The 18,352-nt window shown below is 49.9% G+C and overlaps 4 protein-coding genes across 4 annotated transcripts; 1 reads left to right on the top strand and 3 right to left on the bottom strand.

Annotated features, from left to right (window-relative positions):
- Positions 1-902: 902 nt before the first annotated feature.
- ASPBRDRAFT_54195 (uncharacterized protein) lies at positions 903-10,585 on the bottom strand (the record flags this gene model as incomplete). The annotated part of the gene is made up of 10 exons (XM_067627192.1): positions 903-1,167; positions 1,224-1,673; positions 1,731-2,010; positions 2,438-2,572; positions 2,729-2,732; positions 2,865-2,928; positions 8,558-9,206; positions 9,329-9,665; positions 9,738-10,093; positions 10,165-10,585. The coding sequence occupies 10 exons, from the start codon at positions 10,583-10,585 to the stop codon at positions 903-905; spliced, it is 2,961 nt and encodes a 986-aa protein (XP_067479578.1).
- Positions 10,586-12,339: 1,754 nt separating this feature from the next.
- Positions 12,340-13,433, top strand: ASPBRDRAFT_54194 (amidohydrolase family protein; the record flags this gene model as incomplete). The annotated part of the gene is made up of 2 exons (XM_067627191.1): positions 12,340-12,641; positions 12,707-13,433. The coding sequence occupies 2 exons, from the start codon at positions 12,340-12,342 to the stop codon at positions 13,431-13,433; spliced, it is 1,029 nt and encodes a 342-aa protein (XP_067479577.1).
- Positions 13,434-13,885: 452 nt separating this feature from the next.
- On the bottom strand, positions 13,886-15,623 carry ASPBRDRAFT_124486 (uncharacterized protein; the record flags this gene model as incomplete). Its single annotated transcript, XM_067617697.1, has 2 exons — positions 13,886-14,504; positions 14,581-15,623. 2 exons carry the CDS (start codon positions 15,621-15,623, stop codon positions 13,886-13,888), a joined length of 1,662 nt encoding a protein of 553 aa, XP_067479576.1.
- Positions 15,624-17,092: 1,469 nt separating this feature from the next.
- Positions 17,093-18,123, bottom strand: ASPBRDRAFT_195051 (uncharacterized protein; the record flags this gene model as incomplete). Its single annotated transcript, XM_067620823.1, has 2 exons — positions 17,093-17,239; positions 17,296-18,123. 2 exons carry the CDS (start codon positions 18,121-18,123, stop codon positions 17,093-17,095), a joined length of 975 nt encoding a protein of 324 aa, XP_067479575.1.
- Between the last annotated feature and the right edge of the window lie 229 nt (positions 18,124-18,352).

Here is an 18,352-nt window from a genome sequence, read left to right as displayed (position 1 = left end):
ACTGTGCTGAACCGATACCTACTTCGGATAATGAATAATAGAGCCTGATGTAATTGATCTAAATAAGTTTTAATCGTATCAGAGATCCCTCTATGGTGTAGTTATCAAATTCTATAGACTATAAATGTCGCAACTAATCAACACTCCGTCTGGATCTTTCAACTGTATTTATTTTTAATTCTACGTGTTGGGTGGGAAGAGATGGACATGTCACTCTACCCATCTAATATTCAAAATAGGAGCCGTCAAATGTGTCAATAGACTATTGTGGCGTTCCGGAAATCCCTTGACATCTAGGACATTCAGAGCTACTCCTATGAATATCTAGACTTGTGCTGTCTTTCGACTGAGAAAGACTATTAGAGTGTCTTGTCATGTCGGCGCAGTGATCGCCTCAGGCTGCTCAGGACGTGCTAGATCTACTCAGTGAGCACTGAAACGGAAAGAGTATAGAAAATCAAGTATATATGCATTTGTGGATATTATAGATAGTAGGTAAATTCCAACGTCCTGCTATGCAATGCTTTTGCCGGCCATCCGGGCCGATATTTTTAACCGTGTCCCCCTTTTTTTAGTGTCTGTCTCCGTCTCATATCCGTATGGTAGATGCGTAGCCCTACGGATACAGACTTCGAGGCCATCAATACCTGCTTCAGCGCGGGTTCATTAGCCCTGCTAAGCAGCGCCCCTTTCCGCAGAACCATGGCGTGCCATTGGCTCCTGGTCAGCGGCTTATCAACGGAGGCGGAGACGGCGGCGGAAGAGCGTAGTTCGTAACTTCTTTTTTTGGGGTGGAAGCCCCTTATTCATATCGTAACAACGTCAGGTATCTATTTTTAGTGTTGGGGGTGAAGTCTTGTTCCCATGATGGATGATTGCTCCGATGTGTCGCGCTAGTGAGACTATGCGGCGGCCGCAACCTCCTCCACCGCTGGGGTGGCTTCGTCCCGGCTGGACGACCACTTGGGTCTCCGGTCTTGCGAGTTGTTCTCTCCACGGGCTCTCTGCACCCTGAGGACAGCACCCCAGGGACCTTCCGCGCGGTTCAGTGCGTTCATGGCATTCTCAGCCTCCTCGACGCTGCTGAAGTCGACGAACAGGTAGTAGTGGTCACCAGGCTCGAACCGCTTCGCGGGGTGAGGAGCGAACAGCTTGCTGACGTTCTCACTATACAGCCAAGTTAGCATCTCGAACAATCAATGCATGCAAGGGCCAATCCATACACATTGTAGTCCTTGAAGAAGTTGGTGATGTTGCTGGTGATGGCCTCCTGGTCTGTCAACCTCGGGAGACCGCCAACATAGAGGCGACGGCTGGGATCGCTGTTGGTGGGGGTGCTGGTGGTGGTGGCAGTAGTGGTCTTCGACGGAGTGCGCGGGGGCTGGGCCTCGTCGCCGCGGCGCCACCGGTCCATGCTGAACGGGGAAGACCGCACTTCACGAGGGGAGGCATCCGACCGCTGCTGCTGCTGCTGTTGTTGTTGTTGCTGCTGCTGAGCCCGTTCACTCTGGGTCTTCACAACACCAGGCTTGATCTTGACGGGACGACCGAGCATGTCCCGACCGTCCAACTCCGTCATGGCGCGCTCAGCCAACTCCTTGGTCTCCAGATCGACGAAACAGTATGAGGGGTTGCGGCCGGTGAAAGGATCGATGGCGATGTCGATACGCTCGCTATTAAGCACTCAGTTTCAAACTCCCACAGTTGTCTTCTGGCAAGAAAATCCATACATCCGGAACTCAGCCGCATCGAAGAGAGCCTGCACATCCTCCGACTTGGCCGTGTAGGGCATGTTGCCCACATACAGGCGGCGACCCTCCGAGATGGCCTGGGGGACATGCGGGCTGGGTCTGCTGAAGGCGAGTCTCGAGGTACTTGTCTTGGGACCGGGGGACCCGGCAGCGGCGCTCTGCCCGCTAGGGCTCTCTTCACGCTTCACACGCCAGTTGGGAGAGTGGAAGGCCCGGCCTGTGGTTCTGACCCCATTCTGGTAGACATTCTTTTGGGGAGCTAGGCACGCATTAGCGATTTAGATTATGCCCATGAAAAATTGGATCCCGCCCCAGATGAGCAGCCCAATGCGATCGCCTACACACTTTGTTCCTGGGGCCTCGGGCTCTCGGGAGCGTCGACCATTGTGACGGTGGAATATGGAGTGAGGGGTGAGATATAGTCTAAGTGAATCAAACTTCGTTAGTATGGATTGACACAGAATTTACTTATTTCCTAATCCGACAGTGACGATCACGATAGTTAGAAGAGGGGATTCATAGGATTCATACCAGTGAACAGGACAAAAGAGTGTCACAGAAAACCCAACGAGTGCCTTCCAGGAAAACTCCAAGGCAAGATAAAATCCCCCGGACAACCAAAAAATGCGAGTGCCAACACAATAAAACGTCGACGCTGTAGCCTGCGTCAGAAAATTGCCCTCTACATTTTTTTGATGCGAAACGGAGCCAAACAGAGCAAATGCCGCAAACAGCGCAAACAGCTGGGGATGGACTGATTTCTGCGCTGCCGATGATTGGCCTGTTAGCGAACAGGGGAGATTTTCCATCATATAAAGCCGCTCATGTTTTCTTCTCTTCATTCCATCTTCACTGACTTCGACAAACTTTTTTGTCAACAAGATCGACACAATCGATGTCTGCTTGCCATGGTACTGTTCAAAAGCAGTTACTTGACAGCTCATAAGCTACGGGATTAATGCATTCCGCTTGCTCACCAGACTTGCAAAATTGTCGCCAATACTCATTTTTATCCATTCTTTTGTTCATTGTTATTTTGTCTAGCGTTCCACTATACAAGTCATCCTTCAATGATGAAGCAAGATTTCACACAGACCTGTTCCGAGATTTTACAACGTGCGGATCAACAATCGTTCCAACTGCTGTCTGACGAAGTGATGACTTGTATCCCCTTGCACTTTTCAAGATAGATGTCAAAAAATGAATATCATTTTCTTCAGTCATGAAATCAAATCCATCAATGTACTCAATTGTAGAAAGGCTACACTCTTCCCATAGATTCATGAGCTCTGTAAGTATCAGTCAGTAACTAGTAGTTACTAGCATGTACCCGGCACGTGGTAAGATATGGTACAAAATTATAACTTCTGGGCGATCTATCTGCGCTAGGAAACCGTACTCGTCAAGAGAGGGTAATTGAAATACTGTCACTGCATTAAGGTACTACTTCAATCAGCCCTATCACTTAAATCATAGAGAGTTGTTCATGTTTAAGTAGCCAACCAAAGCACCTACTATATATACACTTCCATAGAAACATGATACAACACTTTGCCCGAACTACTCCTGCTACTCCTGCTACTACTACTACTACTACTACTACTACTACTTAGTAGTCCTAATTCCTCGGAAGACAAACAAGCTTCAAATATAAACAGTAAATTCATGGTATATAATATTCTCCCAGACACCCCCACAAGCGACATACTCTCATCACACATATACATCATACTACTATTTACACATCACCAACCACTAATCTTAGTAGTAAGTGAAAGACTAATAGATAAACAGACACACTCACCCCCAAACCAACCCCCCCAAAACCCCAAACACCAAAAACTGCACCAAAACCCCCAACCCAGACATAATCAACAACACCCACCCCTGCACCGCATTCTTCAGCACCACCTCCGAATACCGCTGATCACTAAAACTAACCCTCGAATACAGCGTCCTCCACCCCAACAACGGCACGTACCTCTGCAGTGCCTCCTCGACATACTTCCTCGCTTTGTATACAGGGGAATTCACTCCGCCGCGTAACTCGAGGTAGTTCCTCCTAGAGAGGTCGTGGATAGCGTGGGCGTCGCGGACACGTTGGTTGGAGTATTCTGTTAAGGCAGCGGCGCGGGCTTGATCCCTGCTGCTGTTGCTCAATACCTTATTGTTGTCATTGTTGTTGTTCTTGGTAAACACGCGATGCTCATCCAGCAAATCAAACAAGATCCTCACATCCTCCATCCCCGCATTCAATCCCTGTCCGTAGAACGGGAACATGGCGTGTGCGGCGTCGCCGATGATGACGGCTGCGGAGCCCAGGTGATGCGGGCTGCATTTTATGCCGATGAGGGGGAGGTGCGGGCTTTGGTAGAATTGCTGGGAGAGGGAGGATTGGGAGATGAGGTCTGGACAGACGCCTGGAAAGTAGGTGTCGAAGAAGTCGAAGAGGGTCGTTGGTGGGGAGGATTTGAGAACGTCGAGACGGGACGCTGGGGCGAAGAGGATGCAGTTGAAGGATTGGTCCGGGCAGGGGAAGGCGCAGAACATGTATTGGCCTCCGGGCCAGATGTGCAGGTAGTTCGGGGGGAGGCGGAAGGACTTGGTTTTTTCTGTTGGAGGGATGCGCAACTCGCACCAGACGGTGTCGGCGTATTGTTGTTGGTAGTCCAGGGGCGTGTGGCGCATCATTTGTTGTCGGGTTGTGGAGTGAGCGCCGTCGGCGCCGATGAGGAAGTCGAAGGGGACTTCTTTTGGTGGTGATGAGGTCAAAGGGGATGTGTTGGTGCTTGTGTCTTCGCGTTGTTCGAACCACACCTTGCGGGTGTTCATGTCTGCTCGAATGAGCTTGTGGTGGAAGAACATCTTGACGTTGGGGGTGGCGTCGAGCTCTTGACGCAGGGCGATGTTGAGGGCTTTGCGGTCGAGGGAGTATAAGGAATTCCCGTGCACGTCGTACTGGTGGAATGTCTCTTGGAGTTTCCCTGAGGCGCTTCTCCCGTGGACCATTCTGCCGCGCATGGGGATGGCAGTCCGCATGATGGCGCGGAGTAGGTCGGTTCGACCGGACTTCTCCAGGGCTTTAATGCCTCGCTCCGATAGAGTGAAGTTGATTGATTTCTGGAGCAGGGGAGAGGCGCCTGCTGGATTCTGCCGCTCATCTGCAAGGGTAATGCTCGGTTAGCTTGGATATATGGGTATGGGAGCTCCTTGGGAAGGACATACCGCCACGAAGTTCGTATACCTCTACATTGTCATGGTAATGGCTGGCATAGAGGGCGGCCAGGGAGCCCACTGGCCCACCACCGACGATGACAATCTTTCCGTCTGCAGTCATTGTAGTCATATTCATGTTTTTTGGAGACTGACGATGGTGTTCTCTGGCATACTCGTAGGAGAAGCCGAGTGGGCTTATATAGCTATAGAAGCCCGTGGGTAAAAACGGTATAGTCGAAAGGTTCAATAGCACAAACCCTATGCTGGCAACGGCTGCAGTACCTGTCTCATGTCCGAAGCTTACCGTCATCAGGCAGGTAGAGCCACGAGATCATCCTGAAAGCAACCATGTGGATCACCGCTCAGCTGTGCTTCATATTGCTCCGAGTGATTGCATAGATAGTAACAGAAGTTAGGTAACCAGCGGCAAGTTAGTCGGTGGTCTGCAGCAGGCTGGCCGTGACAATAGTCATCATTGACGTAGGAGAGGAGCTGAACTCAATTGCACTATCCATAGAGTAGTAATTATACGGAGTACAGACTGGGGCATGCAAGTCAAGGGGAGACTCAAATGATAATAGTACACTAGACAATAGTTAGTTCGTAATCATACCCCGAAGAACCGCACAGGATAACAACACCACATGCTTGGCTAATATAAATCCAGCGCTGGCAATATTACAACACAATTGCACGGCAATGATCCTTTGATGCAGAGATGTGCTCAGCTGAACTGCACGTTGAAGTTGGCGTGGGAGATTGGGCCCAAACAGACATCGCATGATTGGATACCTTTGCAATGCAACCCCTCCTCCTTGCATCCCAAGTTTAACTCAAAGAATCCACTTCAACTCTAATCAGTAATCATCCTACTAACAGTCTAATAAGAAATGACTTACGGTCAGAGACCCATCGACTTCCCGTGGAACTTAAACCAAAGCATACCTGCGCAACTACACCCGAACAAGCCCACCGCTTATGACCTATCCAAAACACTGCCCACGGATCCAGTAAGTGTACATACTTTAATCCATATAAACGCATTTTTTACATCGTCTAACTAACTTACTGCACGCCATGCAGAACAAATCCTTCAACCAACTCACTCAAGCATCTACTACTCGCTATAAGATAATCTCCGCAATCAATAAATACTGCACCTCGTACAAAAATGCCAAGAACCAACACCATCCACAAATTCACCTTCACCCGTCCCGGCGACGTCGTCTACGAATTCCCCCAATACACCTCCGCCTCCTGCAAAGTCCGCATCACTTTACCGCCCGGCAGCACCTGGACCTCCGGTCCACACTGGCACGAAAAGCGCGTCGAATACTTTCGCGTCGTGCAAGGCGCCGCCTGGTTCACTCTGAACGGGGAATACAAGGTCTACCGACCCTCCGACGGCAACATGCCCATCCCATTATACACCGTCCACGAATGGGGCCGGTCTCCCGAGCAAGAGGAAGGGGATTTAATCGTTGATGAGTGGACGGCCCCGGCGGATTCGTTCAAGATTGCCTTTTTCCGCAACTTGAATAGTGTCATTTTGGATGAAACGGACGATGGCAAGACACCGCCCCGGAGTGAGTGGTGGCTGACGCTGCAGATCTGGGTGATTTGCCATGGGTTGGATAATTGGCCGGTCTTTTGTCGAGGGTTGTTTGGCGTGCAGTGGGTGGTGACGCATGTGTTTTTAGCGTTGGTTGCGTGGGTGGGTTGGGCGGTCTGGGGGTTGAGAGCTGCTTATGATGAGTATACGGCGCAGGGGATTCGGGATGTCATTAGAGCTGCTAAACTGGGGGAGCGGGTGAAGAGGCAGTGATAGTGTAGTATAGTCTTGCCACGTCAAGCTTGGACGTTGTAGTTAGGCCCCCTGCATGAACGTGATACTATCAATTGCCAAGTATGCATTTGTAGTAGTTTACAAACACTTGCAGTTAGTATTACTAACAGATTCAATAAAGTTTTGACCTACAGTCAAAGTAGATTCTTCCCCTCAATTGGCTTCAGCAGAGCATACTTAACGCCCCATAAGGCACACTAACCTCGTGATGTTAGCGCGATCGGCGAATAGCCACTGTACCATAGCACTGGTCCACATCATATTCTACTACAAGTGAATCCAACTAAACATCCCAAAATATGTCCGTTCTAGCCGTCCGGATTATACGTATTGTTGACACCCGATTCAGCTACTCCAACAGGAACTGACACTAAAGGATTTGCTTTTCTTGGCAGACCTTCTTGCTGAATTGCTGTATATGAAGGATATAGCTAGGAGGTGGGGGTATTCGAAATTTCCGAGGAGGAACATGCCACCGATCCAAGCACTAACTACTAGCTAATGTACAACGTCTTCATCAGCGATAGTTCGTAACTCGTAGCTAGGGAAGTAGGTGGCTAGAGTTCAGCCCGGCCCAGCCCAGCCCAGCACTATCTTTCTACTTAGTTGTTTGCCCATTGATAATAATCTGATTGAGATGATCGAATCTCATGATCTACTTACTACTGGAACGCTTTACATTGTGGAGTTAAACGCACTACGCAGATTCAATTGTGCTAACTGCTCATAAGGAAATCATTTTTAATTTTATCCCCGCTTACTTACCAATACTAACTAATTAACTAACTAACCAGTCATTTAGACTAGTTAGTAGTAGGTATCAGTGGACTAATTTGAATTGCTGAATACTACCACCTACCCCAAGCGTATCAGATACAACAGGACTCGATCTCAATCAACTACTACTAGTATTTGGTATCAGCTCCAATCATTATCTCCATCACTATCTATGATCCCCTATAATCGAACAACTACCCATGCATAGTAAACTCATCTATCCATGCTTGCAAGGACTTACTTGGTACTATGCTATCTTGCTCATTAACAATAGACATAATTAACTACCATTAAAGGGAGCAAAGGGAGCAAGACAATTCCATCACCATCTTGTCCATCAATCTATGTACCTAGATAGCTACGTAACAAACTCCGAGTCTGATCATCAATTGAGTACAAGATGGGGGTAGGGGGGTCATCGTCACTAGCTCTGCGTTAGTGCTTCACCCAGTACGTATGCGTGATTGTCAAGGCCTCTATTTGCCACTGGAGACGATTTCCGCGGGGAGAAGAGGAGGGGGATGATTGTTGTGTACGTAGTATGTTGATATACCTCGGTCTGAGGGCACATGTTTGGAACTAGATGAGGGATTTTGATGTGGCTGGGAATTCATTATTGCTTTCTAGCACCATTGGATTAAAGCGGGGTCGAGAGAGGATAATCCTACTCTGTAGAGTACGAAATGCATTGTTGCTTTAAATCATGGCTGAACTACGGATATTTTCGACTATCTAATTAGGTTTATTTGACATACCAACTGCTCCGCAATTCTGCTACAAGCTCAGGATGATCATAGTATATCCTCCACTTCGTAGACCTTCATACATATGACCATAGATTATGATAAGATCTTTCTGAAAGATCAGCACGAATCGTCAGGCAGTGTTGTAGCCAGCCTCGGTCATCGGAACCTCGTCATCCCGCTCATACAAGATCTCCGGGCGGACTTTCTGACGTAGGATGTACCTTCGGAGAAAGTAAGGAATCTGGCGGAGACCGTATGCGGCATGGAAACGCGTGGGAACGGAGAACACCTGGTCCAGTTCTTCCAGTGTCTTTCCCTTGGTCTCGGGCATGAACATCAGGATCAGCCACCACCCGACAATGCACCATCCCGCGTACCAGCTGAAAGCTCCCTGCGGGGTAAATGCCGCACGCAGAGATGGCCAGGTGATGGCTAGCAGACAATTGAACAGCCAGGTCGTCGCCGTCGCCAAGGCCATGCCGTGGGAACGGACGTATAGTGGGTAGGCTTCGGCCGAATAGGTAAATGGCACTGGGCCCTCCCCGACAGAATACACAATCGCGAACAGATATGTGCCTAATGCGATACAGCCAAGACGGGCCGAAGAGTGCGTATCTTCGGGTATCCAGAAGCTGAAGCCCGTGAAGAACATGGATAAAGCCATTAGTGGAAATGTGGTGAGGAGAAGGTTGCGACGACCAAAGGTGTCGATGGTGTATACAGCTGGAATGGCGAAGAGCCAGTTGATCATGCCCCAGCCAAAAGACGCCGCCAGTGCTTTTCGCTGGTTTGCCACGGATAACTGCGTCAGCGAATTCCCCGTAGTTCCGAGGAATATCTCAGAGGAGTAGTAGGCAATAACATTCACACCTGCAGCACAATTAGTACATTACACCCTAACATCCTAGGTAGGCTCAGTATCATACCGCAGAACTAATGCAATCAGTTAGCAGGAGTTTAGTTGCAGTAGAACGTTGCAGCAGAAAGTTGACATACCTGTTGCATGAACATGACAAGCTCCGATGCAATCAACGCGCGCCGGTTTCGGGGAACGGCGATGAGTTCGATGAGTTTGTTCTGCCCGAGTTTCATGCCGGTCTCTGCCTGCAGCAACGTGTGCATGTAGTACAAATCACGCGCAGCCTGGACCTTGTTGAAGCGCAAGCTGCACATGGACTGGTAGGCTTTGTCGTAGCGGTTGCGCGACATATACCAGCGAGGCGATTCGGGGCACGTGAAAACAAAGCAACAGACGAGGAGGGCTGGCAACATGGCTGAGGCCATCATCAGGCGCCAGTTAAGGCCGACAATCCCCGCTGGATCTTGTATCTCGAAAAAGGCCAGGTCGGCGACGTAGCCAAACATGATGCCAAAGGCGGTCCACATCTGCCATTGCATGACCAAGGCACCACGAATGACCGGAGGGGCTGTTTCTGCGGCGTAAATCGGGACGGTGGCGGACTTGGGACCAATTCCAAAGCCCAGAGCGAAGCGTGCAATGAACATGTGCCACCAAGTGTTGACGAACCCTTGCCAGAGACAGGTGATGGCCGAAAAACAGCAGGTAATGAAGATGGTGCCTCGTCGGCCAAACCAAGCATTGAACGGGACTGTTAACCAGCAGCCGACCAGAGCACAACACATGTACGGGGCGCAGTTTACAAGTCCAAGCAGCCAGTTCGACCTCGATTCGCTGCCACGATCAATGCCGAACTGGTGCTTATAGAATATCTGGGCGCCATTGACGACGGTTTCATCTGCAGGTGCACGATATGCCTTAGCCTGTGTCGTGCCACATTCGGCGTGTTGGAGAGAGGCTTGAACTTACCCATGCCCTGAACAGCAGCCGACAGGGAGCACAAGCAAATGACCAGGTACATTGTCCACGGCTGGGACCAGCGATGAGCATATTCGTTCTCCAGCACTGCCAGCTCTTGGGGCGTCAGGCCGGGCACCTCTGCATATTTTTCTGGGACTTGCGCCAACATGGCGCCCATGGCAAAGGCACGAACATCCTCTTCGTCACCCATCTGGTGAGTGATGGCGAAGTTGATGCCCTGCTGGCGCAATTCCTCCTGGGTATATCCAGCTAGTGGGTTGGCCAGCTTCGCGTTCATATTTCGCCGCGCTCGCTCTGCAGCTGTTCCGAAGGAACGCTGGAGTCGAATGTTTTCCCTATGGTCAGATACATATTCGTCAACCGAGGGCTTGTTTTCCCCGATGACCGGGCATTCCTCTTTTCCAAACATTTGCAGATATGGGGAATTGGTCGCGATGAGGGGAGCGGATACTGTGGGGATTGTAGAACCGAGAGACTGTGTGAAGATCGGCAAGAATTAGCAGGCTGTTCATAACGCGAAAACTTATTTGAACAGGGAAGCATCAAGGAGCAAGTTAGTGACCGAGGCCGGAGATAACAACAAGAATGGCTCATTGCACAAGGATGGATCGCAAACCTGGCTGGACCGTTGGCGCCACTCCGGGGTGCATCAACAAAGGATGCAGGCAACGACAAAGAAGTGTAGTGTGAGAAGAACGGATGTGAACAGACCAGCCAAGCAGGTCTACCAGCGATAAATTGGATGACACAAAGAAACTGTTCGTGCGTAGGATGTGATGCAGGGATAGGGAAGAAAGGCGTGCAGAAGAGTGGATTCTCGACGCATCACCACTTGCACAACTGGAACCTCGTCAACTCACCGTTTCAGTCAACATCCCAAGTCGATGACCTCGATGACCACTGAGTCAGATCGAGTTGCTGAGGCTAGAGCGTCGCTTGTTTACTCTTTGGTGAGAGTGTATGAGGAAAAGAGAGAGACCGACTGGCGTCTGACTAACGAGCGACAGGAAACGCACGATTCACCGTGCACACATGCAAGACAAAGAGGTAATGAGACTCATCTGGTTTGCTGCTCCTTGAGGCTTAGTCGTGATCCCAAACGTGGTTCCCCGTCGTCAGGAGTGCATTTTGGAACCTCAGTGGGCAACAGTGAGGTTGTACAAGCCTCGTTTGTTGCAATGAGGCCACCTCCATGTTGGATTGCGGTTTTGACATCCGCATGGCCATGCAACCCCAGATGCCAAATATAGTTTCCATCTGTCCTGCATCCGTCGACATCGGGGCAATTTACGATTCCAGATCTAGAGGTCTTGAACGTCGAAAGAGATCAAGGTGCCCTTCGAGCCAGACCGCAGACAAAGCAAGGATGGAAATGATTACCGAGACTCCGCCCATCTTCAAATCCCCGGATCGCCGTCGCTTCGAGGTTAACTGGCGTGCGGGGTCGCTCTTCTCCACCGTCGGATCGCGCCAGGGCCGTCGGATGGAACCAGACTATTGAGACTGTTACGATCGTCATCCCAGGATAGATAGTGTTTCTCATCCGATGGTTCAGATGCCGCTTTTCCGTTCGGATCTCCTTACATGATTCAGTCGTCGAGTGCCAGGCAAGTTGGACGTCACATTACTACCCCGCATTCCGCGATGGCTCCAGAATCCTGAACCGACGACATATGGACTATTATCAGCGCTAGAGGGACAGTTACTGGTCAAGAAACATGCTGTATAAGGCAAGGAGAGCTAGGTTCTACAGGATGGTGATAATGCATGTCTGCAGTCTGAACGGTGACGACATGGCTTCTAGCCGTCTGCCGCCTCTACAGAGCTCTGCCATTGATAGCTCATCCGCAAATCGGATGCAGACACTCCAGCGAGAAATCGGAAGAGCAGACGGATAGATAGCTCCAGGTACTAAGTAAATAGCTATCCATCTCCACTGCCATTACTCCACCGAGACGAATGTTATTTGACCGTCGAGTCCATGGGTCGGCAAAGGGACGAGAGGGGGAAGGAACATACCCGCTTCCGACCCGCCTCTATGCTCTGATGATGGCATCACTCAGTATATAAGTAACCCCAACTCCTCACTGATTCTCTAGCAGTTTGTACAATACCCCAGACGTACTTAATCCCTTCTCTACTCACACATACACTGTATCCAACATGCTCGGCAAAATTGCCCTCGAAGAAGCCTTCGCGCTTCCCCGCTTCGAAGAGAAGACACGCTGGTGGGCCAGTCTATTCTCCACGGACCCCGAAACGCACGTCAAGGAGATCACCGACATCAACAAGCTGCGCATCGACCATGCCGATAAATACGGTGTGGGATACCAGATCCTCTCCTACACAGCGCCCGGTGTCCAAGACATCTGGGATCCCGTCGAGGCCCAAGCCCTAGCCGTCGAGATCAACGACTACATCGCCGAGCAGATCCGCGATAAACCCGATCGCTTTGGCGCATTTGCGTATACCTCCCCCAACCTCCATACTTTCTCTACTTCAAATTACTAACCCGAAACTATAAATGTAGAACCCTCTCCATGCACAACCCCCAAGAAGCCGCCTCCGAACTCCGCCGCTGCGTGCAAACCTATGGCTTCAAAGGCGCCCTCGTCAACGACACCCAACGCGCCGGTCCGGACGGCGATGACATGATCTTCTACGACAACTCCTCCTGGGACATCTTCTGGCAGACCTGCACGGAACTCGACGTCCCTCTGTACCTGCACCCGCGCAACCCCACCGGCACCATCTACGAGAAGCTCTGGGCCGACCGGAAATGGCTCGTCGGGCCGCCACTTAGCTTCGCGCAGGGCGTCAGTCTGCATATTCTGGGGATGGTGACGAACGGAGTGTTTGATCGTCACCCGAACCTACAGATCATCATGGGTCATTTGGGTGAGCATGTGCCGTTTGATATGTGGCGTATTAATCATTGGTTCGAGGATCGGAAGAAGTTGTTGGGGTTGGCGGAGACGTGTAAGAAGACCATTCGGGAGTACTTTGCCCAGAATATTTGGATTACTACGTCGGGGCACTTTTCGACGACGACGTTGAATTTCTGTATGGCCGAGGTGGGTGTGGATCGGATTCTGTTCTCGATTGATTATCCGTTTGAGACGTTTGAGGATGCCTGTGTTTGGTTTGATGGCGCGGAGTTGAATCTAGTGGATAAGCTGAAGATTGGGAGGGATAATGCCAGGAGGTTGTTCAAGTTGGGGGCGTTTAGGGATTGTGATGCTAAGGTTTTGGCTTAGGTGTGGGTTATTTATGATGAATGAAATGAAATCGACTGTTTTTTGTTTTGGGGATTTATGGATTGGAGTCATGGTATTCGATTGACTGCTATGTAGCTAAGATGGTTCCACTACTAAGATACATATCCGGATCTAGCTACATCATTTACTATCTATGTAGATGTATTGCTTCGTCAATCCTCCTCTCAATCCTGGTTTTACCTTTGTTTTTCTCTCTCTTTTCTCTCCGTTTTCATTTTTTTTTTTCTCTTTTCTTCTCTTTGCATCCATATCTCCTTTCCCTCTTCTCATATGGGTATGTCGAAATCACAGATCACAAATCATCGCAAAGTATCGTCCCGTAGGATCCCATTCACACCAATCGTAAAATCATCCCATGACCTAACCAGTATCAATGGGCATCGTGCATCATCCAAATCGAATGTCACCTTCATATCCACCTAACATCCACCTCAAGCCTCAGTCATCTCAGAGTCCTCAGTATTCTGAGAAACAATCACACCAGACCCCTCAGAAACATTAGAAGTCTGCATAGCAAAGTCCTGGACATGGACTTGAGCATCCATAGTAGTACCCCCTGCACCAGTACCACCAACCTCAACATCAGAACCAATCTCCGTCTCCGCCTCTTCCACCTCCCTTCTCTTCTCTTCCTTGCGGCGCTCCTCCTCTGCCAGGATCCTCGCATGCTCACGCGCAATCTCCCTCGCTTCCGCCTGATAAACAGCATGGCGCTCCCGCTCACGCGCAGCCCCAATATGGTGCTCAATCATGGCGGTGCGCCAGATTTCAGGAGCTTCCTGCATTTCTCGGAAGCAGGGTTCAGTGTACTTGCCCTTGATGTCCATCGTGACTTTTATGATGGCCTCGTAACTCTCAATGGTTCGGTTGATGATGTCCCAAATTCCGACGAAGCGGTGGGTCAGTTCCACGCGGACGGGGTTCCAGTTCTCTTCAACGGGGAGCTGGCGGTTGTAATCACTGATGATGTCCGTGTAGAGGTATGCGTCATAAAAATTGAGGAATACGGTGAGAAGGCGTCTCTCGGAAGGGCGTGGCTTGTTGAGATGGCTGTTTGTGATGCAGACGTTAGTTATATTCTTCTGCTTTTCTGGTGTTTGATGAGAGGGAGGTGAGGGGTACTTACTTGATAATGACTTGAGCCATATTCTTGAACCGAGTCACCACATCGTACTGGGTATCTTCAGCAATGTATTTGACAGAATGTTCGACGCGTCGCGCCCAGGTAAGTTCCTGCCGTAGGATGCGGTCGATGGTGCCGAGGTATTTCATGAGCTCATCGATGTGGTAGTTGATTTCCTCAACCTCATCACTGATCAGAGCACTAATGGGATCGACGGGAGTAATATGTCTGCGGAAGAAGAGGAACTCAAGACGAAGGATGATGTTGCACATAGCAACGAAACGCGTTCTAGTGGGTGGCTTCATATGATCCGACCCGATCATGGCCCTCATTTCCTCGAGAGCATTCTTCTTGCGCTCTTCCGGCACAAGTAGATGTGATTCAGCGCCAGCTTCTGAGTGCTCGATAATGGAAGACCCGCTGCTCAGATGTGAGGCTGGAATAACAGGACTCTCAATGTTAGGGATGCCTGCACCACTGGTCGCAGTGCTCTCCCCGGCGTTACCATCGTCCATGGTGAAGGACAGAGGCTCCGTCGCCAGCGAGTCTATCTGTCTGAATCGGATAACCTCCTCACAGACTTTAGCAATAGCTAGGTTGTATGCTTCCTCAACCTGCTTGTCCTCGTGGGCCTCCGCCGTTTCACACGATTTGTAGTATTCTGGAAACGGCTCTGTGTTGACACCTGGGGGGAGCTGGATGCTAGGGGAGGTAGTAACATCGATTCCAGAGTCAGGTCTGTTTTCAGAAGAATCGGTCATAGAAAGATTGGTAATTTCGCCTCTATTCACTGTGGGCCCGTGTCCTCCGGTACCCTCGTTTCTGTTGTCTATGGCATTTGCCGTGCTCACTTCGCAAGAAGGACCCTCATCTAAATCCATCGGAAACACCATGCCGTTGTCTTCATCTTTTTCCTGCTCAGCCTGCCTGTCAAGATAAGCAAGGTGCTGGCGGTAGATTTCAAAGAGGCTGGCGTCGATGCTTGACTGTGCTGAGAGAGAGTGACTGTTACTACAGTCTTGGGCGGTGTTGGATTCGGATGTCATGATGGGCAAGTGCCTGCGTGATGCAGAGCTATGAACAAATGCACTTAAAGGAGAAAGCCCTCACACGATATCACGGCTGCTCATGGGGGAGCTCGAAAGTTGTGAAGATCGGGAGGCTTGAGAGGGAGCGACGACGAGAGAAGAAGAACACTGGGAATCATCTTCCTGAAGAACACTTAGCCCGACGATGCGATCCTACCGACGACTCAGCGACGACTCAGCACCAGAATCCGCCGTGTGCACTACTGCAGGGTTCTCTGAACTACTCAACAGTGCGGTTGTGAGCACAGGAACACTGTTGGATAGACGACGAGAGCATCCAGTCACATCGACATGATCAAATTTGGCATAGGAAGTTGCTGTTGCAAGAAACATATTGAACTATTCCAGTCTACATATGGTTGATGCCAATACGAAGTGCTTCATCCCCTATCACGGGAGTATCGGTATGGCGATCCAACTATTCCCACTTTCATTGACTTAAATAACAAGAAGTAAACCAGGACTCGCAACCATCGCATGTAAAACCATTCATATGCGGAACTTGTCACTTGATATGAGACGGGCCTAGTGCCCTGCTGATAATTTTCCCAAAAAGGTCGTCAACTGCACTGCAAAGCTATAATGACTTCAAAAGAACGCCATACTCGCTCTCATTTTCGAAATCATAGTTCGGCGTTGGATAGTGGATCAACCATTGACGGAACGGCCCTTCCCGTGGTTCGGCTCAGCGACTACTATAAATGAGAACTGAACTCGGTGATGGTGGCATGGGCAAAGGACTAAAAGAGTCTCCGTTTTGAGCAATATGGTTGCCATCGCTAATAGATCGCCGTTCGAAATTTAATTTTACAGATTACGTTAGTCTATGGTGGGCAGATGTCCTCAGAAGTGTTTCGCAGATAGTCAAAGTTGTTCCATATCCGTTGTAGGCATTGCTTACATACTCGTGAAAATGTGATTCAGCATAAAGGCCAGCCCAAGTTAAAGACATAGCAGCAGAAGTAACTCAATCGTTTTACTAGAGCAAGTCTGCTTAAGACGCTAACATATTTAAGAATAGCATATAGATCATAGGCACAAATGTAATAACATTCAGGGTATATGAAAACTACATATCATGAGTGTACCGCATCTCAGTCCATGACGCTTACCGAGAAACCAGCGTCTAATTTGATCGAGAATGCAGTTTGACCCTCCCTCTAGTCATGACTGCGGAATTAAGCAGGTGAAGAAGGCAAGAACAAAACGTCCTCGCCAGCCACACTACTTAACAGACAATGAGCTGGGAGGTTAGCGAGGGTCGAAATCGTTCTACGCACATTGACTAATCGGCACCTCATTGATAAGGAGGTGACAACTCAAAGTAGTGCGTGAATATCGCCAGCGAATAGAGCACTTGAAAAGAACAAAAAAACAAACTTGAATGCAAAGACTCATGACTGTAGATGGCATACGTCGGACCAGGATCAATCATCCTTCTTACTTTCCTCGGGCTTTTCCGCGGAGGCCTTATCATCTTCATCCTCGTCATCAGGCAACGGAACATCCATGACACGCTCTCCGGCTTTTTCTAAAGCTCTGCAGCTCCACGTTCTTACACCTTTGTAGACAGCCTAGTATTTGCGGTCAGAAATTGTCAACGAATGAATCATAGCAGGTGTTAACATACCCAAAGAAAACTACCAACACCGATGACGATGACCAACCAGGCCACCCGGTTGCGGCCGGAATTCCTTCCGCCACCAAACATCCCTGTGCCGCGCAGTGTCAATCCGTGCCATGAAGATAGCGCAAACACAGCCTTGATGAAAGACAGGAACCCCAGGGAGGCTAGCCCCTTAATGAAGTGCTCAGTCCAAGAAGCCTCTTCGTTGTCAGGCAGAATACTCGTCACAGGACGCGTATCCCAATAGTCCGAGCGGATAATGGGGTCCATAGGATCCACGTATAGATTAATGATCGGGTCAGCAATGAAACCAAGTAAAAATACAGTCAACATTAGAATAATTAGAGTAAGTCCAAGCTGCGTCAATGGGCTACTGATCCAGTGTGCCCACCGGAGGCGCTCTAAGCGATAGTGGAAACCACAGGTCGGACAGTGCCAATAATTCCTCTTGCCATAGCCTGGGTCCGCATGTCGCCAGAGTTGTAGACATCCCTCATGCACATAACGGGAAGATCCTTTGCATTTGCAAGGGCGAAGCAATCGACCAGACTCCGGGTCTGACGACTCGTAGGTCACGCGTTGCTTGGACTGAAGGAACCCAGGCAGGTGTTCGGATGGAGGAGGGAAGGTAGGGTAGACGGTCTCCAGGCAGATGCGACATGTACGAGGAGGGTAATGCTTTTCGAAAGTCTCGCCTGAAGATTGTGAAGGGCCATCAGGTCCAGAAGCCTCTTCCGGACTCTGCCTTACATCAAATTCAGGGTCCGGGGCTGAGACGGAGGCAGAGGAGCTTGAAGGCCACTGCCAGAGCGGCTCATTGCGCAGGTCCATTCTGCCTGAAGAGCCTCAAGGCTAATGGCATAATACGATTCTCAGACCTACCAGCGATCTGAGAACCTCCAGCAACAATTGGTAGGTCGTCTGTGTCGGGAGATGCGCGAGGACGAGGAGAAACAAGAGCGAAAAATGAGTGAGGGAAAAAGAGGCCAGCTTAAAAAGGCGATGTGGAGAAGAAGTCGTGCCGTAACCGCACTAGCCGCTCGCCTACCGTCACCGCCCG

This window comes from Aspergillus brasiliensis (genome assembly GCF_001889945.1).
Source record: "Aspergillus brasiliensis CBS 101740 unplaced genomic scaffold ASPBRscaffold_5, whole genome shotgun sequence".
Classification (NCBI taxonomy): Eukaryota; Fungi; Ascomycota; class Eurotiomycetes; order Eurotiales; family Aspergillaceae; genus Aspergillus; species Aspergillus brasiliensis.
Note: the sequence above shows the minus strand (reverse complement) of the source record. Positions and strands in the feature narration are given on the sequence as shown.